Here is a 26,077-nt window from a genome sequence, read left to right on the forward strand (position 1 = left end):
CGGGGGGGGGAGGGGGGGGGAGAACTCCCATGTAAAAAGGACGGTGGTGCTCATTGTTCCATTAAAATTTAGGGTTAAAAAAGCGGTTTTGTTACAGGGTGTTTTCTAAAAGAATAGAGGTTTTGCATGGCAGGAACAATGAAAATGTTTTGAATCACAAAGAACATTTTTTCCCATGAGAAAAAGAATCTATTGTTCCTGCCATGCAAAACCTCTATAAATGTTTAGTAGAATTCTACTAGTATACTAACGCAAATGCTGCAATCTGATTGGCTGAGCTACTCGTATACTATCAGCCATTAGAGTGCAGTGGCTGTCGGTCGTCCACAAAATGCGACGTTTTACCGTTTCTCCGAAGTTTTGGAAGACAGTTTACATGTAAATGGATAATTAAATTCCTGAGAAGACTAAAAGAAGGACATAAGCGGTTTCTTGACTTTAAAAACTTGAAATTATTGAAAACTAAAACAATTAGATTATTCGCTCTCGATTTCTATGAGGCGATAGTTGATTCGGCCTGCGGCCTCATAAACTATCACCTCATAGAAATCGAGAGCGAATAATCTAATTGCTAAATAGTGTACAGAAACGACAGCATAGAATGTTAAAAACCGGAGACCATGGGCTTTTGGGAAATTGCGCACCAAGTTTGTCATTGTCCTTTCAAAAACTATTCGGTTTCCGTTTACTGGAAAAGTCGTGTTACCTCACGCTTTCCCGCAAGCTGCCTTGCTTTCTTGCAGTGACGTCACTTTCCTGCTGTCTTCGATCACATTTCGACCAATGAGCTGGTGAGAATTCTGCCAGTAATATTTTAGCTTGGGCAGTTTGTTGTCCCATTTCAGACCTTGTGATGATACTCTTGAGAATTCTTGCTTTCAAAGTTTCAAACAGTCGCGTGTATATGAATGAATAATTTTTAGATGGATAAAAGAACAATTCTCTCAAGAATATCACGTGATTGTAATTGAAAACAAATCGCCAAAGCTAACAAGGTCTTTTAGATCGGTGTTCTTTGCAAGCGCATCACAGCAGTTACTAGATTCCCTGCAGTTATTTTGGACTGTAAATCGAGTTGTTGCCAAAATTACACCAGTCCACTTTGTACGAAGCGAGCCGAGTAAGGCTTGGGGAGGAAGACTTCGCATACCTTTGATGCCAGCCATCCATGTTAGCATACTCTGGTATCATTATCTGATTCGTGAAAGAGGGAAAATTTGAGAAGAAATCATGAAGATGTTCAGTCTTTCTGAACTTTATTACAATATCTCTGTTCAGGGGCAACACAGCAAAGCCGTTTTACGGCAATCCAAGTTCGCCACTCTCAACAGACGAGATGACCATTAGTTAAACTTCTCTTATGCAGAGTATCGAAACGAAGACGGATTACTAGGCTACATTTGTATTCTTGGTAGTGGACTGGAACAAGCTTGCAATGGAGGCTCATGCGGGGGAATATCATTAAAAAGAGATCAATGTGATTTGCATTTGAAAACACTCCCCGCATTAGCCTCGGTTGCACGCTGGTTGCAGTCCAGTACCGAGAATGGCCTATTGCTACTGTTCCTCCCTTGAATATATCAGTAGCTTTTACATCAGTTAAATAATTTCATAAAGTTCCTCTAGAGTGGAATCTCCACACTACAGTCTCCAGTAAGCGTGATCATGAAATCATCACGCTGATCTTCAATATTTGTCTGTTCCATTGTTTCTTCTGCTTCCTCAACCCATAGGGACTGGGACTGCTGTTCTGTGGGCTCATCGTCGAGGTCAGCGTCCACCTTGGGTAGAAACGGAAGACAGGCTTCTAACATACCGTGCATTTCTAGGAAGGCCTATGAGAGAAGTGAAAAGAAAATTACAATGTTGCATTGCAGAGAATAGTAAAACCAAGTAATTTTGCGTTGGCCAACTTCAGCTTAGGATGGCCTTACACATTTTTACACAATGTGTTCTTTCCCTTTTCTTCCAAACATCTGACATGGCTCTAACGACTTACCCAAAGTTCGTCAAATCCCGTCATCTGATGAGAAGCCACATATTTGGACGAGAGCAAGTCAGGGTGAGCTTGATGAAACAGCCGAACAAGCTGTGTAGCGTTTTCCAACCTGAAAAGAAAATCCGCAGAATAGACCACTTCGTGTTATGAACACTTTTGTACTAAAATCAGCTTACTATGGAGGGTAAAACAAGGAAGAACATCACCAAACCCCAAATGAGGGCTGGAGAGACTGCTCAAGGATTAACAAGTCAGGAGGTACGTAGGATTGTCTTGGGGGCTGAACAAAATTTGTTACTTTGGTAATTTTTGAGGCAGTTAGTAGGATAGTGGGGAGCCTCGGTGACCTCTTGGTTAGTGCGCTCGTCTCTGGATCCAGCGGTCCGGGTTCAAGCCTTGGCCGGGGAAATTGCGTTGTATTCTTGGGCAGGACCCATTACTGTCACAGTGCCTCTCTCAGGTGTATAAATGGGTACCCGCGAACTTAATGCTGGGGGTGACCCGGCAATGAACCAGCATCCCATCCAGGGAGGAGCAGAAATACTCCTAGTCGCTTCATGCTACAGACTGAACCGAGAGGGTTTTTCAAAAAGAAGAGCAGCATTTTGGGAGGTTTCATTTATCACAAGGGTAGTTTTTGGATGTCACAGTAATCACAGCTTCTCAGTCATGTTTGTCCAGCATCGATCGCCCGGTCTGAACACACATACAACTTAAAAAAGTACAAGTGAAGTTACCTGTTGGCTTGAATTGTCTTGAGTAGAATGCCAGAGATAGTTTTGTTCGTGATAAGGAATCTCAGAAGCTTGTCCAAATAAGCTGTATTAAGGAGGATCTGAAAGCAAAAACAACGCCCAAGTATTATTACTTTCATACAATCTTCATATCAGAAGTTTCGAGATATTGACGAAACTACTGCTGTCGGAAAAGATAGCAAAAGGAACCTTGAAGGTCCCCACTTTACTCTGACTTGTTCCACTTGAAATTCCATAATCAGAGAACAAATCAAGCGAACGAATCAAGCAGAAAGCAAGAAAAGATTGCAAAACTACAGAGAGAGGCGTTCGCTAGCCAGCAATAGCATTGAAGATGGAATAGAGCACTCCACTGCCCTGGTCTCATTACCACTTTTCAGGAAACACACCGTCGCTGCTTTAGACTCCGTATTGAGAGGTCCTCCGGACTCAAGGGGGTCCGTGACAAAACAATTGACCCTCCTAGTGGCTCTCCATAACCAGTAGGTTAAACGAGTATCTGTGGGTTACGAAACTGAAACTGACAAACAACCTGAGGAGTAACATGCGAGGCACTGAGGGGAAGCAATACCACTAGCCCCTTTAGGCTCCAAAACTTGAGGAAAAGGATCGGCTCTGAGAGCAACCTAACCTTGAAGACAGATTTTATGAAATTAGCCTACTGTGCATGGCGTAACACTTATGAGGCCATTTCCGAGTTTCCCACTACCTCTGTGTGAAAACGAGTCTTCGTTCGAAACCATTCATATGAAAATGGGTTTATCACTCATTTTTATATAGAAAGTTTCACACAAGGACTCGTTTTGAAACAGAGGCACTTGAAAAGGCTCTCAAGGCAAATTACAAAACCCAGAAATGGCCTATTCCCTTGCCTTTTCCTCAACCGTTACGACAGGCTGGTAAATGAAGCTTTCCACAGCACTTACTTCATACTCTTGTTTTTGCTCGACATATTTAAACACTTCCTGTTCAACCTAAAGAATTCAAACAGTGAAGAACAATTAGATACCACACAATCCTAACTTAGTAAGGGATGCTACGGGGCACTTAAACCTGCAGCTCGTGGGGGTGGGGATGGAGGATCGTCACACAAAAAAGACGTCCACTAAATGATGATGTTGCTTGGAGGTCAGCAAAAAATGCTTTAGTATTTCTGACCTCTGTTTGGCAAGCGAACGAAGTAAATTTTATGTGTGATATGTTGACGACTAAACTAAGTATCAAGCGTTGATAAAGTTTGATTTAATTTTCCTTAATTTAACTGAAACCTTCGGGCACAAAATTGTTCAACACCAAACTACGCAAAGAATTCGAAGAAAGCCCAAATTATCTTTCCACTTATCAAACCCAACACACACCCTAAGCTCTTCACCAAACTAAAAGTAAACTAACTTTCCTGGACTACTAAGCCTGAGAAAGGAATTGTTGTAAATGTTAGTTCAAACACTTTAGGGACAAGGCCACAAGTTGGAAGAGGATTATGGTTGGCGAAATGGTGCAAAATTCACAAGGTTTATATTCATTCACATTTAATGTTGTTATTATTATTCACGAATATATTTATTCACATTCAACAACTAAATTTATATTCAAGAAATATACTAATTCACATTTAACGACGTATTTCGTATTCACGAATATATTTACTCACATTTACGGGATGTATTCATTCACATTCAACGGTTTATATTCATTCACATTCACGATCGAAATATTGGTTTAACACGGTGCAATATTCATTCAACATTTTCTGCGCACCGCCTTCGCGCATCATTAGGTCCCAGCTCACGCTCTACAATTTCTGAACGTAATATGGCGGACGAAGGAAGCCTTATTATATGAAGGGGTAGAACAAAGACAAACGACCCCAAACATACACAACTGAACATAAACATTACATGGGCTAGAGGAGATAACAGACTGCTCGATGATTTCGGATGAGCAAGTAGATAATCTCGTACAACGTTTATGAGTGATCATGGGACTTTGCTCGGGTATTCCTTGGTGACCGGACATCTTCGATCATTATAGGTCTCAGAGTTCAACGGGATGGAATCAGGGAGAGTATTGACCGCGTTGACCCTGGAAACTCTAAAATCCGTTGGGCTGTCGTAATTTCTAGGAGAGCGTGTTCTGTGGCTGCTCCAAATAGCTTGTGGCATATTGACGGACACCATAGCCTGGTTACTGTCATCCATGGGGGTATTGATGATTTTCCTTTAATTAACCTTTAATCTTTAACAAGGTACTCCTAAAACAATGTAAAAAAAAAACTATACTAGCGTTGTTGTTGTGGTTTTTTTGTTTAAATGTTCTACTAATAACAGAACTGTAGCATTGTCCTAGATTTGTTTCCCTCAGCGACGCAAAGGTTTGAGTGGCCATCAAGGGTGCGAAGTGGTCATAGGGGTGAAAAATGTGAGGGTGTCTTACGACAGCCCAGCTGATTCTAGAGTCTCCAGGGTCAACATGGCCAATACTCTCCCTCTTCCATCCCGTTGACTGATCACTCATCATGAAACGTTCTACGAGATTGTCTAGTTGCTCATGCGAAATCATCGAGAAGCCCGTACTCCACAATACGACGTTTCAATGTCCACCTTGAAACAAGAAGCATTTGAACTTTGTCCACGTGAAACCCGACGATCTTTGTTGCAGAAGGAAAATAAAAATTAGAATTAAAATATTTAGAGAGGAAGAGCGGGCTTTCATTCAGACCCTCTATCCTGGTCGAATTGGGATTTGGAGATGCTGTTTTTTTGTGGGGGGAGGAAAACCGGAGCACCCGGATAAAACCCTCGAGCAAGGCGAGAACCAACCACAAACTCATCGCCGGGTCAAACTGGTGGGAGGCGAGGGTCACCACTGCGCCATCTCTGCTCCCCAAGAACTAACTCCGATATTGAATATCGAGTTCAGAAGACCTCAGGGCTGGTCACAGAATACACTGCAAGGTTTGTGCAGTTTGATGAGTCGTGTCGTATCCATTCTCCATGCAAAAGACATATATTTCCCAGTATTTCATTCAGTGCTGCCCTATGATACTGACGAAAGGTAGTAATTGCTGGAGAGCTACACTCGAGCCTTATTTGGATGTTCTCTCTCAATCCTACTTCCGCGGTGTTCCATTCCCCTTCGCACTCTTGTAGGAGATCGAAAGTTCCTGCCAATGTAACATTTGTGTTTGGGGTCTTTGGTCTTTGTTCTACCCCTTCATATAATAAGGCTTCCTTCGTCCGCCATATTGCGTTCAGAAATTATAGAGCGTGAGCTGGGACCTAATGATGCGCGAAGACGGTGCGCAGAAAATGTTGAATGAATATTGCACCATGTTGAACCAATATTTCGATCGTGAATGTGAATGAATATAAACCGTTGAATGTGAATGAATACATCCCGTAAATGTGAGTAAATATATTCGTGAATACGAAATACGTCGTTAAATGTGAATTAGTATATTTCTTGAATATAAATTTAGTTGTTGAATGTGAATAAATATATTCGTGAATAATAATAACAACATTAAATGTGAATGAATATAAACCTTGTGAATTTTGCACCATTTCGCCAACCATAGAGGATAGGGTGGCTGTCATGGCTTGAGAAGAAAACAACCTCACAAGGAGAATCGAACAATTCGTCAGGCCTTGGAAATTCTGTGGCAGTCCCCGTGGATTTGAGCTTCCGGCCCTAAGTTCGTGCATTCGGTTTTCCCGTTCAAAGATCTAATTTCAAGACGTAAACAAAAGCAGAATCCCAGGATAATTGAAACGTTTCCATTGGTTGCTGTTACGTTACAGGAGTTCGTGTTTATGCTTGCATCGACGTGTAATTCAGGGCGTTTTAGGGAAAAACTGCTTACAATATCAGCCTGAGTTAGCGTGCGTCCTCGTTTCCGTTGTTCGTCCAGCTGAGTTAGGACTTCAGATACACATTTCGTCTCCAGCAGTGTCTGCAAGGAAAGGAAAAGAGAGAAAAAAAATCACACTGAGAACCAGGGTTATAACTCAGACATTACAGTACATTTCATGTGAGAAGTAACCCAGCAAGCCTTCATACTAAATGTTCTCTAACCGACAACTCTTATCATCTGATTCCACAACCACCCGCAGCCACATATGTTCAGGTAACAGAAAATGAGTCACTGGGCGACCATCAATAAAGCCGGGGCAAATTTCAAGGTCAACCGCATAAGTGAAATACCTCAAAATCCCCTTAAAAGTATTAAGCGCCTCCTTCGTTTCCACAAAATTAATAGGGCTCTTACGAAACTCATTTTCGAGACTTTAAGGGTTGGCATTATCCCTTCAAGTAAAGAGCATGCGAAAGTGATCCTAACACCCACCAGAATGGTTGAAGAAGACTGATATCTCGATTACGACCAAAAGTCATGCCAGCATAGAAATTCAGTGTACTTGTGAGGAAACAGACTGCAGTCTCACTGAAAAGTGACATGCAGATCAAACCTGAATGTGCTGCTGGCGCGCAGTGCTTGACGGGATGAGCACAAGGCAGGCCAACGCGTGAGCCTGGAGACCAACTTTGTGAAACTGTACGGCAATGGAATACACATCCAAATCAAGCAGGAGAGGGCATCTGAAAGAAGAATCAAACTAAAGTAAAGAACATGAAGGAAATAACAGGGACACTTCCGAACGTAAACGCTAAGTAGCTCGAGTTAAAAATCTAAGTCACCAACATAGGAGCGCGGACAGAAACAAGCCCAGGAAGACTGCTGTGATGATACTGGTAAGGTGCCACACGGGTGTTAGAGAAAACATTCAAGGCATCGACAAACTAAAGCAGTGTAAACCTTCTAAACATAAACTATTCACCTCTGAAGTAACGATGCCGATTCTTCACAGGCGGCTACCTCCTCTTCTGATAACGGTGTAGAGACTAGATGAGAAAGGAGTACTGTTAAACAATTGAACATTTTATAGAGTACAGATCGACCTAGACTTTCTTAAAGTCCTTTCCAATAATTCTTCCCTGGCCTGTTGGTTTCGCCGTTGGAAAGATCGACCTTTCGAGTCTTGACGTCCAACTCTCGCGCTCGTGACTTCGTCGGTCCAAGATTGCCCTCTGGTTTCGCTCGAAGGCAATTAAATGAATAAACAAACGATCAAGCAAAGGACTTGTGGCAAATCTACCATGGACCCCGATAATTCGAACTCGGTTATTCTGAACCCATTTCTCTTGGATTTGCCCTTGATTTTTTTTTTGTCATTTACTATTGGCTATTTCGAATTCATTAGTGGAGTTGAACAATAAACACGTTATGACGTAAGACCACTGTAATCTTTTATTGTAATGATCTTTGTCCTCAGGTGTTTTTTTCTGACCACTGGTCAATAAAATACATCCCATCATGTTGATTACATATTACAGTCGAACCTCTGGTTGCGACCACCTCTCCTCAGCGACCAGTATTCCAAGATACCAAACGTTTCCCAGTTAAATCACTATATTTGGAACCTCTTGTAAGCGACCTCCTCTCGTAAGCGACCGCGACCACTTTTAGAGCTAAAAGTTTGAAATTTTCCTTTGTTTTTAACCTCTCGTAAGCGACCTCTTGACGGGTAATAGAATGGAAATTGGATAATAAGGTGTTGTAACATTATCGCATTTCTGGATAGTACAAGAGACGGAAACTTCTGGCAAGTACCAGATTTTTTCTGGAAATCGACTTTTCACATGAATAAAAAAATCTAAAACATGAGGTAGGTCACTGCAGTTATCATATGCCAAAGAGGCAAAATTTTGACCGTAAGCGACCACCTAGGCTTGACATTTTGGGTGGTCGCTTCCTGGAGACTGGAGTTAGTATTCTTAATTTTTTAAAATTCTTTTTATATTTAATGATGACCCAGTTATTTCGAACCCCCTCTATTCTGAACTATTTTCGTTCTCCCTTCAGATTTCGAAATAGCGGGGTTCAACTGTGGTAACTAAATCAATTTTTGAAATGCAAACCTAAAAACAATAGTTTTCCAAGAAGAAAACAATAACGGCACGAACAATAAACAAAAAAGCACTGCATGGAGAACATAGAACACGGGAAGCCAAGAGCGAAAAAAGCGCTTCGCAGAGTGAAAAGTCTGTCAGCGCTGTTATGCATAGCGATCCGTGTTTCTTCCTGGCGTATGACTTCGCCTACCTGACTTGAACGGGGCTGTTAACACACTTCGCCATACTTGTGGTAGACAACGAACCTGGAAAAACAATATAGAATGGAACCAGGGCTGATTAACTTGAGTGTGTTTGCATATTTTCCAAGCAAATACAGTGTTTTCTACTGTCAGAACAGCAAACGCAGTAATTTTCCCTAACATATTACAAGTCGTAATTAAATTCTACTTCCTTGTTTTCTTTTTATTTATCTGCTGTCGATATAGAACTTAAATTGTAAGGGGAGCTTACAAGAAAACCAACTGGTTAATTCGGCTCTCCATCTCGAACGTTAATTTCAGTATCTGTGAAATCGCTTTTATATAGGAATTCACAAGACTGAATTAACAAGCTAATCAACGAAACTAACGATCGAAATCATAAAGAATCACAACGCAACGAGTTCTAAACAAGTTAAAATATGAGTTCCAACATGGCGGTTCGCCTCGTGTAGTTCAATGTGTCACCTTTGCGCATGCACCACAACGCACGCGCAGCTCGAACAGAGCGCGGGGTCATTGCCAAATAATTATATGAATGAGCTCGATAAAGAATAGACCATTTCCAAGTTGCCTGTTGCCTCTGTCGCAAAACGAGTCTAAGGGCGAAACCATTCATGTGTAAATGAATTCCGCCTACAGGTTCATTTTCATGCAAATCAAACTTATTTTCAAAAGAAAGGTTTTGCACAAAGACTTGTTTTGAAACCGAGACACAAGGTAACTCAGGAATGACCTATTGCAATTACAATTAACTGATTTCCTAGAAATTATCAATAATTGACAAGCTGCTGTTGTTAGAAGCTATAAAACATCGTGCAGCCTCCAAAATAGTTGCAGGAAATTGACCCAGTTTAACAATCTGATAACGACGATGACAAGACTAACATAAAACAAATACTTGCCTGCCATAGGTCCGAAATCCCTGCCAAGTTTACAAGAACTCGTCGAAGGTATTTTATCTAACAATCAAACATGTAAAAGCATTAAATTCATTAATTTAAAAAAGAAGTAAAATAAACATTAAAAAAAAACAAAAACAAAAAAAAACAGATGTAGTCACGTCGCAGCGACTACACTGAAAACGAATCCTTAAATGAGAACTAACCATTCTAAATGTCAACAGCTGCTGTAGGACACTGTTCCATAGCTGAGAATCATGTATGTTATTGTCCAGACACAGGTCTGCTACAAGACGAACGGCCTGAAACGTAAACCAAAGCGAAACTCCTTTACCTTCTCTGGCTAACCCGTCTATCGGAGACGAGAATAATATTCCCAGAAAACAATAACAATAACAACAACAACAACAACAACAACAACAAAAACAAAACAGAAAAAAGCTAATCCTCTTTAACACGCGAAATAAACTTTTGCAATAATGCGAGACGACGATATGACTTGGTGCATTATAATCAGAAATTCTTTGCGCACACTTTACTCAATGACATTTCATGTGCTACATTGCCTGGCGTTTTGACTATTTCAGTCTCAACCTCGCATTCAATAGGCCAATTCCGAATTACCTTTAGCCTCTTTTTCAAAGTGAGTCTTGGTGTCCCTCCTTTCATAGGAAAATGAGATTTCATTCATACAAATTAAACTCATTTTCATATGAATGGTTATGCACCAGGCCTCGCCTTGATAGAGAGCCTTCAAGCAACTCGGAAATGTGCTACTGCTCCTGTTTCAGAGCAAGATACGATATTTCACCTTTTGTAAGAAGAATCTGAACTCAACAACACCAACCTTCTTCTCGTGTTTGTGATTCCTCCACAGTCCTCGCACCAGGCCCTCCTTGTTACACTTGTCAAAGGTGCTTGCTGATTGCTGGATGTGTAGACCTTCAAGTTCCGCCAGACAAACTAGCGCCTGCATTTGCTGTCTGCCACCGGTAACAAAGGAAAAAAAAAGTTATCAGTAATACTATTTCACCAAGCATGGGATGCTAATCTCGTTCCCAGGTCTCTCTCCCACCATTTTTGCCAAGTTGCCAAAACAATTTTTCGGTATTTATTTATTACTCTCCTGGGTGGCAACAGCCGTTGTACACAAATGGTCACAAATGATTTGCTAACCGTGAGATTTATTTCAAACGTTTCGTTGAGCTCGGTTAATCCTCCACCATAAGATTCAATTATACACAAACGTAACATTTCAAGCTTATAAACAGTGCTAGATATAATTTGATTTGACTACAATCTCAGTTAAAACGTAGTACTTGAAATTCGCGCATTTTTCCCGTATGTGCGGTGACGTCATGCTATGCGCCCAAGCCTTCTAGATGGCTTCCAAAATGGCGGACATTTAAATTGTTCCGGTACGGAGCTTTTTGCTGTTACAATCAGGTTCAAAGGTAAGTTCACATCCTAAAACACAGCGATTTGATTGTGACGTATCGTATGCTTTCGTAAGAACGACTTTTTAAAAATTGGGTTTCCGCCTTCCGTTCTTGGTGCTCCGTGGGTAAACAAATTACATTACATTTACATTTACATTTTTTCTCCTGTAAATGTCTAGCACATGATGTGAGCCGTGGTTGCCACAGACTATCGTTTTTAAAATTCCCTGACTTTCCCGCATTAAAATGAAATTTCCCTGACAATAAACACAAAATGACATATGATAGCGGCCTCCAGCCTCCCTTACAGCCGTCCTTTTACCTTGACAGTGACGGTTTACCTTCCTTATTAAGATAAAACATAGACCCTTTTCAAAAAAGGCTGCCAATTATAAATTATTTTGTAAGTGTTAAAAATTAGGCAGCCAACCTCGTTTTTAAAAGTTGATAACTCAAAAGAATTTTTACTTTCAAACAAAGTTAGTGTGGCAAATAAAAATGCATATGAAAAAACTTTACATTGCAGCCATTTATGAAAAGGATCTATTGCTTAGATCACGGTGAAATTAATGGTATTAAATCATCAGTGTTATAATTTCAATTTTCTCAGACTAAAAATAAAATCCCCTGACCTTTCCCTGACCTTGAGGAATTTAGGTAACCCTGAGAACACAATGAGCTTCGACCAATGCTTCAGCCCAGATGCTGACCATTAGGTCACCTTCCTCCTTTTCTACTATCGGTGTACAGTTGTTTCTAATACCAGTGAAATGAGGGTCTATCATAGGGGGTCGTACATTCCGCAAACCGCCATATTTTGTTCATTCGAAACCGCAGACCGCTTTCGTTTTCTCTTAAAAACTGAAACCGCCTTACTAGTACGACGATCGATCATTTAATACTCCTCACAAAGACCACAAGATCTTAAGAACAGAATGAATTGTTCCTAACTCAATCCAAGAACCAGCGAACAAAATGTTTTGACGTCTAATGCGCGGTTCACAAACACCAAAATTGCTCGAGATGTTTATAACGAAACGTAAAAGTACACGTTTTGAGGGCTCTGTGTTTGAATGACCGCCACAAAAACACGCAAAAATCGAAAACCGCGAGCTAAATTTATGATTTCCCGCAGCCGCGCGATAAACAGCCAGATAACCGTAACCGTAAGCCGCCGGATAAATACGAATGTACCCGTATATAGACTTTCAAAACTGGCTTAAAACCGCCAAACTGCCAGACATAGCAGTAACGTCTTAGTAACCGCAATCCTAACTTCTCATCTTACCTGATAACGCTGACTGAAGTGTTACAAAGTTTTTCAATAAACTCTCCAGGCGCAATGGCGAAGAGAGCTCGTAGTGCACGAAGACGGCAAGTACTCGGGGAACCAGTCTGAAACAAGTATTAACCAGATCAGCAATGCCAAAATAGCGACTTCCCATGAAAGAATTCTGTGTTTCTTGTCTTGCATGACCTGGCTCAATGCGTTATCATGTACAGCACATAGCTTGGTTAGTTGAAGTACTCAGAGAAAACAGAATTCCAGCAGTTTTTCAGGATACAAATGTAAAATTTCCAGGATCCAGAACTCAGAAAATTTCGGGGTATATATACTTTTCGAATAACTCACAGGAGTGACCACAATGAAAGTGTTTGTAATATCATTTTCTATTCTTAATATCGCTGCAAAAATGTTCAGAGGTTTCTAAGAGTAGGTAAAAAAGGGAGGGTATTTTAAAGAAGTTTTTCAGGGCGTTGGAAGTACATTCCACAATTTTTGGAGTTTTTGGAGTAAATTCAGGGACCCGCGCGAGTCCTGTAATAAGGTGGAAATGCTAGCATACCATTCAAAGGCAGTAGCAACACTCCTCAAGTCATTTACTAGGGGGCTTAAGCAAAGACGGCGGCGACACTAAGGAAGACGCCTAGTAAAATATGAATTTATATTTTGCCTTCGAATTTCGCAATTTTCTAGATCTGTTCGGTACGCATATCGGTCTGAAAACCTGCTTAAACTAAATATGTAGTGCCAGTGGTAACTTCCGAAAAGAAATACGCAAAATTAACCACCAGGGCACTCGTTCTCTAAAATACGCAGAACTTGGCACTTTCACGTCGTTCTTTTGCATAGGACGGCTACGAAATGTACAAAGATTTATAACACACCTGCAAGCCATTGTTCAACTCATTAAAACTTTGTTTCTTGACGTCGTTGCTGTCGTATTTTGCTTAAGCTCTCTCATAATGCCTCGGAGGCAGGCGATACGTGCCGACGGCAAGCACTCTAGTGGTTTGAAAACCGCTTCTGACACCACGTAAAGATCTTTGAGTAACCAGGCCACTATTTCAATATATCGTTAAACTCGCCATGTTTGCAAAATAAGGTTTTTAAGTATTTCTTAGTCGTACTACTAGGTCTCAAAGAACACAATTGTACTGCTCGCTAGTGGGTATACCTATTTTTCTGATTTTTAATATTCTTCTGATATTATTTTGTGGATTTTTAGATGAATATATTTTATATTGCTGATCACCTTAGGTTCAGCTGATCGTTTTTTATCAGGATAAAGATTTTAATTGTGAGTAACGCTGTATATAATACCTTGTTTGCAAGATTGAGAAGAAATCTAACAGCAGTCTGTTGGTCGCTGCTTTGCATGATGTAAATGACTCTGGGCAGAGAGAAAACACAAAAATGATTCCACACCAGGCGTCAATGAACAAATTAGAGCAGCTCAGGATGTGGAGTGTATTCATAAAATACTACAGTTGTAAACAAATAGGCATGTGCAACAAAATGTAATTTGTGATAATCGGTATTGACATAAACTAATATTTTGCCGACACGGAACAGAGAACTGGGTGGGAGAGTAGTACGTTTGTAAAAAGAGACGGTTGAGAAACTTGTGACATTCTACGGTCAGCCTTACCACTAGCACTTTCCCATAAGGTTTATTTTTATTGTGTAATTAGCATCACATGATTTGTTTTTTCATTCTGTTGTTTATAGATCAACATTAAAACTCCAAAGGTGGCGCCACTGCATTTGGTCGGGGGTACACGGTCCCTATTTTTCCTAACAAGAGGTTTTTGGGGTTTACGTGTCCGGCTTTGGCGCATGTAGGACGTTACTCGATGTATCTCTTATCCACTTTGTTGTAAGCTTATTGTCGCAAATAAAACATATCTTGGGCCAGGCTGACCAACGCGCCCATGCCTCAACCTTTGAGTGTGTTCGGTTATGTAGTGAAGGCAAAATTATAGTCATGTGCACTTTTTTTCAGCAAGAAATCAACGACATTTTTAATGATACATTTCTAATACATCTGTGTCATTATGAAGCACAAAAAAGGAAAAAAGTCATAATTTAATAAGGAATGACGGAGTTAAATTTACGTTAAAAAACCTTTCCTCGTTAAAAGACAACTGTTTACACATAGAAATCATCTCTTCCTTGACGCATCAACTCCAAGTCAGTCTTGAGGACAGGAGGTTAAAGACCTTGAGGATGGACTTGGTAATAAATAACACTCTCACAATTGACTAATGATATCAAGAATGTAAAGGAACCTGTACGACCTGAGAGAGTTGGCCTTACCTTCTCAAGTTCTGTTCATCTTCCTCGTTTTCACTGTTCTCATCACTGGCAGGTGTGACAAACTAAGAGTGAATTATAAATCTTGCTGAGCTGAAGATAACCTTTTCAGAACGAGTTTGCTTGTATTACAATACCATCCAAATATAAGGAACACGTTGAAATGATTTTGTGTCACAGAATGATAGTCTTTCTCATGACATATCGTGATATAGAGCGGTTTTCATTTGAGTGTCGAGAGGCAGTTGGTTTTGCATCAACTATGCTACAAGATTGGCTTAAAAAACTCGCGCCGCCTTTTCATCCAATCAGAAGTAAAACCAAAACCAATTGTAACTCACTCGCACGCGTTTCCCCGCGCTTTGGGTCAGCTACATGTACTTCGAGCTTTGATTGGTTCACTGTATTGTCTGTGTCTTTTGTGATTGCTTAAAATGATTACTTTGGTTTTGGTTTTACGACACTCAATTGAAAACTGCTCTATACAAACTTGTAATAAGTCATAATCACAGGAGATGAGGTTCTAGATCAGATGTCGATTGATTGCCTGAAGCAACATGGTTGACTCACATGGTTAAACCGGTGATCACCATGAATCATGGGTAAAGACATGATGCATTGTGGGTAACAGTATATTACAAACTCACGGGGTTATACTCCAACCCAACAGCTTTGAAAGGTTCAGAGCTACAAAGCTCTACCCGGCACACATTGCGTGCATATAGCGCTAACATTATGCATTTTTTCTTCGCGGTTCTCTGTCCATTAAAATCATGGAAGCCATGACAGGCGCTTCGGTATTAAAAAAAAGGCCAGATAGATGCTTTTAATTGACTATTTGGAGGCCGCGTGGCCGAGTGGTTAGGGCGCCGGACTTGAAATCCGGAGGTCGCTGGTTCAAGTCCCGCTCTGACCACTAAGCTGGAGTTGTTTCTCGGTAGACCCTAGTTCAACTCCTCGGTCATGCTTGTAAATAGTCAACTGGTCTGCCTTCCGCCGGTTGGGATTTTTAAGCCTATTACGTTTAATTGATATATTTGTTTCCTTCATTTAAATTGGCATGCCTGTGAACTAGCTAGATGTAGCTAAGCCCATTGACCACTGTAAACAACAACATTTGAACATTTTTGAACTATTCTACTGTTCCACAAACTTTTTCACACATGATCCTAATGTTTGGATATTTCACCCACGAGGCCAGCAGCCATGCAAATTTATTGGAACAAAAGAACGTGTTTACATAAGAAAAGAGTTCAACTCCCACAGGTTTGGTTTGGTACACCAACACGGCCGCCGTGTCATTGTTTTGGGACAACAATATGACTGCCGTGACGTCATGTGAAACACTCTTTACCTATTGCTCTCTACATTACATTTCTGTAATTATTGAAAATAATAAAGGAATATTAATAAAACCTTGAAATTAAATATGATAAAAAAACAAGTGAAGTATTACATGTATTTCAGTCTAAAGCATCCTTAGTTTTCAGTTTCTTGTAAATAAAAGTCAAGCAAACCAAACACGGGCTTCTCAATATGACATTACCAACAAACTTTATCTCCAAATACCTCAGAGTCCCCTCCTGATGTATGAGTGGAGGAAGGAAGCCATTTCTGAAAACGCAAAGTTAGAAGAGGACTTAACTTTGACGATCCCTAATGTTGAGTATCCTACGAGGTCACAGAGGCAAAGAAGTCGCTTTGATTAAAACCAAAGTCTCACATCACAGTGTTAACATCACCAAAACAAAACAAACTTTGATTAGTTGTTAGTGGTAACCTCCTCTCCACACCACTAACCCTACCTCTATCAAATGCAGCCTGATCTTCTCTATTTTGGTATTGTTTACGCTGGCAATTTCTTCGGTAGCTTTGTGGATGTCTGAAAGCAAAACAAAATCCCTTCTATAAGCGAACACGATTCATATCAAGTGTGGTACTTTGGACGAGTCCTCCAACCACCGTGACCATTCTATCCTTCCATGTACTTAATTTTACGTCATTTCCAAAAACTGACTCCAACTTTCAATACCTATCCATTCTCATACCTGGTGGTTGGTGGGCAGTGCCTGGTTCCCTAGCCCCATAATTTTCATACAGTTGACAAATGAGCTTAGCTGGTTTACTGGTTAAAGAAGCAATGGAAGCATCTGATATGTTGTATTTCTGAAGCACGTGCTCAGTGGCCACTCCGCGACACAGCTCCAACAAGCGGGTGTAAGTAAGCTTTGCCTTCTCTTCATCCTAGAATGTGTAACAAAGTTAACTGTAGTGTTTGAGCTATGTACTTAAAAATAAAAATACAGAGCACAGAGCAGCAAATGGAAATCATATTTAGCATACTCGCTTATCTGTCCCCAAGATTTACAAGATGTCCGAGTTGCCCATTGCCTCTGTGTGAAAATGAGTCTGCGTGCGAAACCATTCATACGTGTCTCACCTGCACGTTTTGTTTCGTACAAATCAAACTCGTTTTAATAGGAATAGGTTTTTTGTACCATTTCAAGTCCTGCAGGGCAGCTTCAGATTTTAGCGAGCCATAAACTAGAACGTTAACTTGGCCAATCACAGCACACGCGTGGTAACTGAGAGAAAAAGGATCATTTGCTATTTCCTAGCAAACACTCACGAGCAGTCACGAAGGAAAGACATTTCTTTGAATAGATAAGTTTACCTTCTGAGAACATGTTGCCTTCCAGGTCTTTGCTAAGTCTACGCAGGTATAAAGTATATCTATTTTTTCATCACCTAGGAAAATACACATGTTGTTAATCTTTTCACTTGTCAATTCTCAAAATGCTCCTGACTTTATTGGGACATTGTCTGTAATTCGCTTTGAGAGAATTGTTCGTGAAGAGCAGGTCTTTTATTTATTTTACGTATCATTAAATGTCTAATTAAAGATCTTACAAAGTATTGGCAATTGAACAAGCACGTTTACACAAAAATGTCGGCCACAAGTGTATAAACTTTTTAGTATTATTTACGTTCAATTACGTTTGATAAAACAGCGAGAAGATGCTTGTCCGCTAGACGATCAAATTTACAATCTTAATTATACTTCCTGTTTATTACTCACAATACATAGCCAGCATAGTTGGCTGTATGTGATAAATAAAACGGGTTTAAAAATGTAGGAGTTATGTTCTGTGAAGTGTCTGTATTCTCTATGATTGTTTTATTTTTATCCCTTATTTCTTTTCTATCTTGTGTTTTCTGTAATTTTCCTTGTTAACCTTGTAATGATACTGTCAAATTACCAAAAATGTAAAAAACCCCGAACTTTAAACAAACTAACTCCATATTAAAAAAAAAAAACTAGTATATAAAGTAGGTTAGTAGTATATTTTAGGAAATTTATCACTGTAATGCAAAGTGTTACTGAAGAAATAAAATAACTTAAAACCTGGAAAAAGAGTGGTCCCGTTGTAATAATTATACTACTTGTTGTGTGACAAGCATGAAAGAAAAAACAAAGCTGTGAACAAGGTAACTAACAACTACAACTGAAACAAAAACGATGCAGTTACCAAGAGGCAGCTGCTGAGCAATCCACTTGGCGGCAGCAATTGCCATTTCCTTGTCCTTGATAGAGTACAGCATACTTTTGGCCTTTTCACTATTGTAAGTTTTCGCCAATTGGCCTGGTTCTTCTCCTGCACTCTCTACGCTTATGTTAGGATCACTGGGAACACTAGGGGCTGTTGAACCAGTTGAAGGTCGCGCCAGGTTACGGATGGCTGTTAGATACATCTTATCACTGGAAAGCTGGACAGGAAAATATCAGTGCAAGTTTGTTGAGCTGTTCAAATTCCCCTGACCTTAGTTTGTGCTTGTATATGATTCGTCTTGGGAGAATGTGCAGTTCCAGGAGAGGAAAACATTCACTGTCACACTGCAACTCTGAGCTAAGGCCTCTAGAAATTCCTAAGGGAGAGGGCTCATTTAAAGAGCCAAAATTTCAAAGGAAAGTATCAAATTAAACGGCAAGGTGGAGGTTTCCGAAAAAAACCCACCTCCTTAGGACAAACCTGAATTGACTCTGACAAACTTGACTTGAAAGAAATTGTTATTAAATGTCTACATTTGCAAACAGACCACAAGCAAGTACTTTAGCATAGTAGTGATAAGATAATAGTTTTGATTTTCACCATTTATGAGCCCATCTTATCCTGACAGTGTTATCTTTACAGATTAAATGAAATCCTCACCTTCAGCAAATTGGCAATACCCAGGAGTTTGGGAACTGTTTCCTCAGACAGCTCTGGGGCTGCGATTTGAGACAAAATATAAATAAATAATAGTTATAGTAATCCAAGTTAGATAACAGGCGTATGAAAGACATACAAACAGAAGAGGAATGTTCCGATGCTCGCTTACCCAGAACTTTCCAGGGATCACCATAGAGTAGAGAATGATATGGAAGCCTGGATCTTGAAAGTGGAGACAGTGGTCTCTCATTGTCCAATGTGGTCTGTGACAGACTAGAAGTTAGTTTCTACATGTACGTGATAGCAACTACTGATTACATTGTAAGGTACGTTTTTACAAATTTTGATTAGAATAATGGATACTTTATTCGTGTTTAATTATTGAGTGTCTGAGCATATCTCCGGTTTGATTGACATGTACCCTCTGGGGGCCAAAAAGCACGCACTGTGAATAGTTTGTGCAGATTGTTTACCTACCCTCCCTCTCCTATGGGAGCATTATTGGCGTTTTTGCGGGCTGTGTGCTGGTTAATAAAACCTTTTGTCCCCCATAATAGGTGTGCCGTGTGATCTTTTAGTTTGTATTTTCCCGGAATTAAAAACTCCCAATGGCATGTAGAACTGCCACTGTATACTGTGTATCAGGCCTTAGGTTAACTGGGACGAGGAGCAAGGGAAGTGCAAAAAAATTCCATATTCTAATTATATCTCCATACACTCATGGTGAGTTCATAACAGTTCTTTCAAGTTTCTTGGGTAAATAAATTAAGTTTGCATTTTAGAGACGTCCGTTTGACAAGTAGCACAGGGGAAAAAAAAAAACAGTTGTTCTGGTCTCCATATTCTTACCTTTTCGTTGTCAGTATTCTGGGATGAACAGTAAAACGATCTCTCATAACTAGATGGTGCTGCTTTGCGGTCATACTGATACAGGTACTCCAACAACTGAATTCCCTGCAAAGGATTTCAACGAATTCATAACTGCTGGAAAACATGCCACCAGTTATACTACTCGTGAGTTGCTACTTACTATGGTTTACAAATTAGGACCACTCAAAACCCAAGATAAACTAAGGAAACCTATCAACAATGTAACCTAACAACTGAACAATGTAACCTAACAAATGGACAATGCACATTGCAGTGTACCTAATATGAAGTTGACTTCAGACCGTACCAGTTATTTCTCACGTCCTGTAATACACGGATTTCTTTACTTATAACCTTTGCCAGGCCGTTCTAACGTATATAGCAAACGGTCACATTACCGTTTAACGGATGCTATTTTTTTCTAACGGCTCTGCAGTGGGCAGGTTCTCCATTCTAACGCTATGATGCTAAGGCTAACGGGTACAGGCTAACGGCTAACGCTTACATTCTCCGCTCAAACATTTTGATATTCCGTGCTAACGGTAAGGTTAACATGTCTAACGTTTATGACAAACTTTCTAACGGGCAACTAACGGATGATTAACGGTTTCGCCCGTTTTTAACGGACAAGCGCTGAAGTATGTTTTCTCGTGTACGGTCACATTTTCAGAGGTAAACGGAGAAGGCTTTTTCACATAAGTCGAAGTCTTTTAGCTTTGAATCGTATTTTCTATTGTATTTCATCACATTTTAACTGCATTTTATTGCATTTTATTGCATTCTATTACAGCTCACTACAGCTCGATAGTATATATAGTAAGGAACGTCCTCGATAGAAAAGATAGAACCTCTGATGTTTCTTTTGTTTTCTTACATCTTAAAGTTTAATTATATTTTTGTATTTCTTTAAATTTCCTTCAGAGGATACGTGAAGATACTGTAAGCTTAACAATGACTGGTTTGCAACGGCTGTCATTACCATCACCAACAATACCATTAAGAAACATTTTGTCGTGCAATTGTCATCAAAATACGGGGAAAACATTTCCGGAGAAAATACCATTCAAATTTCCCAAGATGTGAAATGGAATGTTTTGCTCTTTGCTTCAATGTGAAAAACAACACCATAATGTTTTATCAGAGTAGCACAAGGCTATTTCTATTTTTTTTTAGTTAGATCAATTGGCTCTTGCCGCCTATGTTGGAAAACGTGAAGCCAACAACACTGGTTAGGACCAAACCAGCAAACTCAAACCAAAACGAGAAGAAATCTGGGGCAGGTCTCATCTGGCAGTCGCTCGTGGGACTGTTACTAAGGACAAAATAAAGGAGAAGCGATATTGACCCCGGCGACAGTCCAACAAGCAACTGTGAGATAAGACTTACCCCAGATTTCTTTGCATTTCTAAAGCGGTGAATTTCACAAACATGCGGCACTCAAGTTCATGGAAATAGGTAACATGAACACAGTTGAACCTCCACTAACGGCCACCACCTCTCTACAACGGCCACTTTTTTTATCCCTAACATGAACACAGTTGAAACTCCACTAACGGCCACCTTTCTACAACGGTCACTCTTTCAATCCCGGTGGAGAGCCTATACATTCACTCTTATTTTAACCTCTCTACAACTGGATAGAACGGCCACCTCTCCAAAACGGCAACGACCACTAAAACTCGTCCCAACGGCTAAAATAACCTCTCGACAACGGCCAGTTAATCAAGGATTGACGAACGGTTTATACAAAACCCCATTTTCTATAGTAAAAGATCATCAAACTTGATCCGTACCACATATCGTTTGTCTCTGTTTCTGTTTAGTTTCTGTTGTATTGACATATTTTGATTTATACATGCTAAAATAAGCATTTTTGGAAAAAAAATGTTGGACCCCGACAAAAAAACAAAAAAAACAAAAGCGCCTACCTCCTCACTAAGTGTAACTACGTGTAAAGAAATGCATATTAATTTCCTACGCAACTCCAATTGTCTCATTAATCCCATAATAATTGGCGGCAATGTCATCAAGAGTGTCAATACCTATAAGATCTTAGGAGTTATTATGGACAATAACCTGAAGTGGAACTCTCATGTTGATTACATTATTAAGAAGGCTTGTAAGAAGTTATATTCCCTTAGAGTTCTGCGCAGAGCCAGGGTGTACCAACCCAACATGTGGAGGATATACCTTTGCTCAGTTCGGCCAGTTTTGGAGTATGCAGTACCGGTCTGGCAGGATATTCCTGCCTATCTGTCCGAAGCCATAGAGCGAGTGCAAAAAAGGGCGCTTAACATAATTTACCCCGAAGCAGAGTCATACGCTCATGCATTACTATTAGGTAAACTAGATAGGTTAGATGATAGAAGAGTACACTGATAGAAGAGTGCTATAAATATATGGCGAAAGTGAAGTCCCCCACCCACCCTCTGCATCATCTGCTCCCCAGTCCACTCCTGGACGTGCCTAACTATCCCTTAAGGCAGAAGACACAAAAGTATTATCTTTTCCGGAACATTCAGGCCTGCAGGACAAAGAGAGTAGAGGACTTTTTTACATTTAAATATTTTATGTGACTCAATTGATAGTATCACTGTTATACTTGTAAACATGCAGGCCTGCACGACAAAGAGAGTAGAGGACTCTTTTACAATTAAATATTTTATGAGACTCAATTAATAGTACCACCGTTATATTTGTAAATTACTGTACTTTAGGTAATTTAAGATTGTAAAATGTACTCGTTAATTCAGTTGTTTTACTGCAAGAGAGTTTTAATAAACTACTTTACTACTTTACAACAGCCACTTCCCTACAACGGCCACTTTCCTCTGTCCCCAAAGTGGCCGCTGTGGAGAGGTTCGACCGTACTTGGAAAATAATTGGACTTCCTATGGCTGCTAATTACTCCAGCACTCGCAGCCATATCAATTTGGCAGTCCATTGGACAACCATAGCTCGATCTCACATACAAATAGACCATATTCATATTCTCGGTAATGGACTGGAACTAGCCTGCAATGGAGGCTAATGCGGGAGATGTTGAAGACTGCCCGCATTAGCCTCAGTTGCAAGCTAGTTCCAGTCCATTACCGAGAACACGAATATGACCTTTTGCATCTTTACCTTATCTACAGCAGGGGCAGCCCCATCGTGAGATAGTTCCTTAACCAACTTAAGGATGAAGAGACTTGAATCATAGTCATACGGATCCACCTGTAAAGCAATATTTAATGTTAGCATGCACTTTCAACACAGCAAGAGAAGATCTAGATACAAACAAATTCGCCCTGCATGTGAGAATACTTATGATTTGGAAATGACCCAAATGCAGGGTCCTGTCGCAGGTCTTTCTTGTATTTATTAACTTATTTTCACATAAGGTTCTAATTAATGAGGTTACAGTACAAAAGTAAAACGAAGAGGAAGTCAAAACTCGCGCTAGAAAAGAAAAATTACAACAAAAATTTAAAAAAAGGCTGGAAAAGATATGGCACAAACAAAAATTAGAAGTTTGCATAAAACATTATTAGTATGGTAAACAACAGAAGACTCGATTACCTTAGAGCCTACTTGCACAAGTAGTTTAAGAAGTGAAGTTGTACACGAGATCTTATGAACCACTTTCCTAACATTCCTTTGATAAGGCAGCTCTTCAATACTGTCTTGTGCACACAGGAGGGGAGGGGTGCACGTCGAGGGAGGGGTCGGTGGGATCAACTGCTGCTTTACGTATGTCAACAGAGCATTATCCTCGTCCAATTTAAATGCCCTGCGTATTATAAAACAAGAGAAAGTTGAGCATCGAATCAGAAGGGACGTAATGAATGGACATCAGAATAGACATATTAGCATCATGTGCTTTAGAAACTGAGTAGCGTCTATGGAATTAAAACAATGGAGTGATTTCACCCATGAAACAACATCTACCAATAAGCGCTTTTAAAACATTCAAAATAATTTATGCACTGTAATTGGTTACTAAGCCTGAGGGCAGGCCTAAAATGTGAATCTGAATAGCTGAATACGTAAATGGTTACTAAATTTATTTCCAAGTGAGTGAGTATTTACGGGTAAGACTGGGTTCAGTTGCCACCAAAACACAATTCATCGCAATCCAAATTACAATGTCCGTTACAACGACAGTTATAATTTTATATCATAAAGTGAAATCCTAGCTCACGGCTAGTCACAGGATCAAACATCAACACTAAAGCAACAGAGATACTGGGGTTCTCACACAATATTAAGAAAATAGCCAGCAAAGCCGCCCTGTTGAACTCAGTATACACAAAAGTGCATTATTATCAAATGGTGCACGCAATTGGCATTAGCAAAGTTAACATCGCTTTGCCATTTCCATCGTCAATGTTATAAAACAATTCTTTCATGTTTTCAGCTGGGCGTCATGAAATTATGATGCAGTTGGGAAGCTTGTTGCTAGAAGCTAGAGTCTGCACCTCGAGCAATTCTTACGCTTCCTTCAAGCTCCCCGAACTTGCAGATGCACAAACAGGAAAAAACCACAATCAATTGTTTGGACCATCGATCATGATGCTATTTACAGCACCTGCAAAACTCCAGGATCAGTTCAAGGCTTATATGTTGCTTCTGCATCAGCTCTGGTAGAATAGCTAACTTCTCCTCTCGATCACTTTTGTAGACATCCTTCAGCGACATCTAGAAATGTGATTGAACCATTAATAATTAAAGAGTTTCCCTTTTAAAATAAATAAAAGAAATATGGACATATGCAGATTTATACAGCTTAAGAGAGCATAAAGAAAGGCGAGAGCGTAGACTCACCCTCCAACTGCGTGAAGGTCTAATGTACCAGATTCAGGGATTCTTTAAGAGGGGTTACATTAAGGGCCAGGCACCAGGCAATTTGACCGGCTGTGAGAATGATTTTGCCTGCCTGGTTTGACCATCTAGAGGAAAGTTGTTCTTATAAAGAAGTTCAGGTAAAAAAGAATTGTCCGCCTGTGAAAACTAGTTGCCCTTCCACTGAGAACTTTAATGAAAGCTCTGACTATATTGGTCATCCATCTAGAAAGGTTTACGCCAAATAATAATTTTGTGCCTATCTGTTTCATTATTATGCTTTGTCGTTATTCTCTTAAGTTAAACTTTGGAAGCTATCTTTTGACGCAATTTTCCCTCAGTTTTGTGGTAATTTTATACGTGTGAAAAAGTGGCATATTGAAGCACAGTTCCTTTCAGGTGAAAAAACGCAAGGCGTCATTTACCTTAAGCCTTCCAAGCTTTATTCCCCAAGTTGCATTGGTCGCTATTTCCTGACACTTTTCAAGTAGAGCAGGCTCGTTGCTCAGTTGAGCGTAGTCCATACCAACCTTGGCAAAGGCCTTAAAACAACGAAAAGCACTTGAAAAGGTAAACGTATTATGAAGAGAGGGGGAGGGGGGAGGGGGGAGGGCGTTTTAATAACAACTAACTGATCAGATACAGCTGTATGTCGTTTATTATAGTTAATTATAGTTTGCTAGGGGTAGTCTTTAGTTACACTTGACAGTAGTTACTGGTTGCAGTCAACTTTGTGGTCGCACCCATGTCGTTAATTACAATTAGTTCTGGTTAGCCTTTGGATAATGTCAGAACATGGAGGCATAGGTTAAAACCTTAGTTTCAAAAGGAAAAGACTGAAAAGAAACATCACCGACGAGTATCCTTTGTAACACTGTTTAAAAGTTTGACCACATTTCTTAATTTATTTGTTAAGCGAGAACGACAACCAGAAACTGCCTTTTTATGGTCAGCCATGTTTGGGTTTCATTTATCACCAAATTAGGGCTGTCATTGACTTAGTCTGTATTTGGATTATCAAAGCTTGGCTTTCCTACCTGTACTGTAGTTAGCTGAATGGAGAGAGAAAAGGTCACACTAGCTAACCAAAGTTATCTCTATCCTAACTTTAGTTAATAGCCCTGATGACAACCAATGACACAAACGTTTCATCATCTATCACTTTTTCAATTTGCAGCACGAAAAAGTCAGTCATTTTTCATTGTACCCTCAACAGTTGTGTACCTTATAGCATCACAAAACAATCACAAACAATTAACAATCTGGATATCTATCAGTAATCCAGTGGTATCTTCAGATATCTTCAACC

The 26,077-nt window shown here is 40.0% G+C and overlaps 1 protein-coding gene and 1 non-coding gene across 4 annotated transcripts in view; one reads left to right on the forward strand and one right to left on the reverse strand.

The window, feature by feature from the left end:
• Positions 1–7: 7 nt before the first annotated feature.
• The window catches only part of LOC145483651 (kinetochore-associated protein 1-like), an 81,745-nt gene continuing 55,675 nt past the window's right edge, over positions 8–26,077 (reverse strand). For 2 of the 3 annotated variants that reach the window (XM_081462186.1, XM_081462188.1), the window contains 27 exons: positions 25,806–25,820; positions 25,194–25,310; positions 24,515–24,624; positions 23,506–23,716; positions 23,071–23,160; positions 19,924–20,028; positions 19,244–19,337; positions 19,075–19,133; positions 18,394–18,631; positions 17,538–17,611; positions 16,912–17,107; positions 16,669–16,745; positions 16,433–16,477; positions 14,867–14,928; positions 13,871–13,940; positions 12,554–12,660; positions 10,674–10,809; positions 10,033–10,128; positions 9,830–9,886; positions 8,915–8,969; positions 7,590–7,653; positions 7,221–7,350; positions 6,617–6,706; positions 3,681–3,728; positions 2,737–2,834; positions 2,000–2,108; positions 8–1,835 (listed from right to left, as the gene is read on the reverse strand). In XM_081462186.1, coding sequence (XP_081318312.1) covers positions 1,623–1,835; positions 2,000–2,108; positions 2,737–2,834; positions 3,681–3,728; positions 6,617–6,706; positions 7,221–7,350; positions 7,590–7,653; positions 8,915–8,969; positions 9,830–9,886; positions 10,033–10,128; positions 10,674–10,809; positions 12,554–12,660; positions 13,871–13,940; positions 14,867–14,928; positions 16,433–16,477; positions 16,669–16,745; positions 16,912–17,107; positions 17,538–17,611; positions 18,394–18,631; positions 19,075–19,133; positions 19,244–19,337; positions 19,924–20,028; positions 23,071–23,160; positions 23,506–23,716; positions 24,515–24,624; positions 25,194–25,310; positions 25,806–25,820 — 2,766 coding nt within the window. In that variant the 3' untranslated portion in view covers positions 8–1,622. The remainder of the gene's footprint in view (positions 1,836–1,999; positions 2,109–2,736; positions 2,835–3,680; positions 3,729–6,616; positions 6,707–7,220; positions 7,351–7,589; positions 7,654–8,914; positions 8,970–9,829; positions 9,887–10,032; positions 10,129–10,673; positions 10,810–12,553; positions 12,661–13,870; positions 13,941–14,866; positions 14,929–16,432; positions 16,478–16,668; positions 16,746–16,911; positions 17,108–17,537; positions 17,612–18,393; positions 18,632–19,074; positions 19,134–19,243; positions 19,338–19,923; positions 20,029–23,070; positions 23,161–23,505; positions 23,717–24,514; positions 24,625–25,193; positions 25,311–25,805; positions 25,821–26,077) is intronic. The other variant, XM_081462187.1, reaches the window with a different exon arrangement.
• Trnas-uga (transfer RNA serine (anticodon UGA)) lies at positions 15,707–15,779 on the forward strand. The gene has a single exon. It is a non-coding gene; the product is annotated as a tRNA-Ser (tRNA).

Source organism: Orbicella franksi, chromosome 4 (genome assembly GCF_964199315.1).
Source record: "Orbicella franksi chromosome 4, jaOrbFran1.1, whole genome shotgun sequence".
Lineage (NCBI taxonomy): Eukaryota > Metazoa > Cnidaria > Anthozoa > Scleractinia > Merulinidae > Orbicella > Orbicella franksi.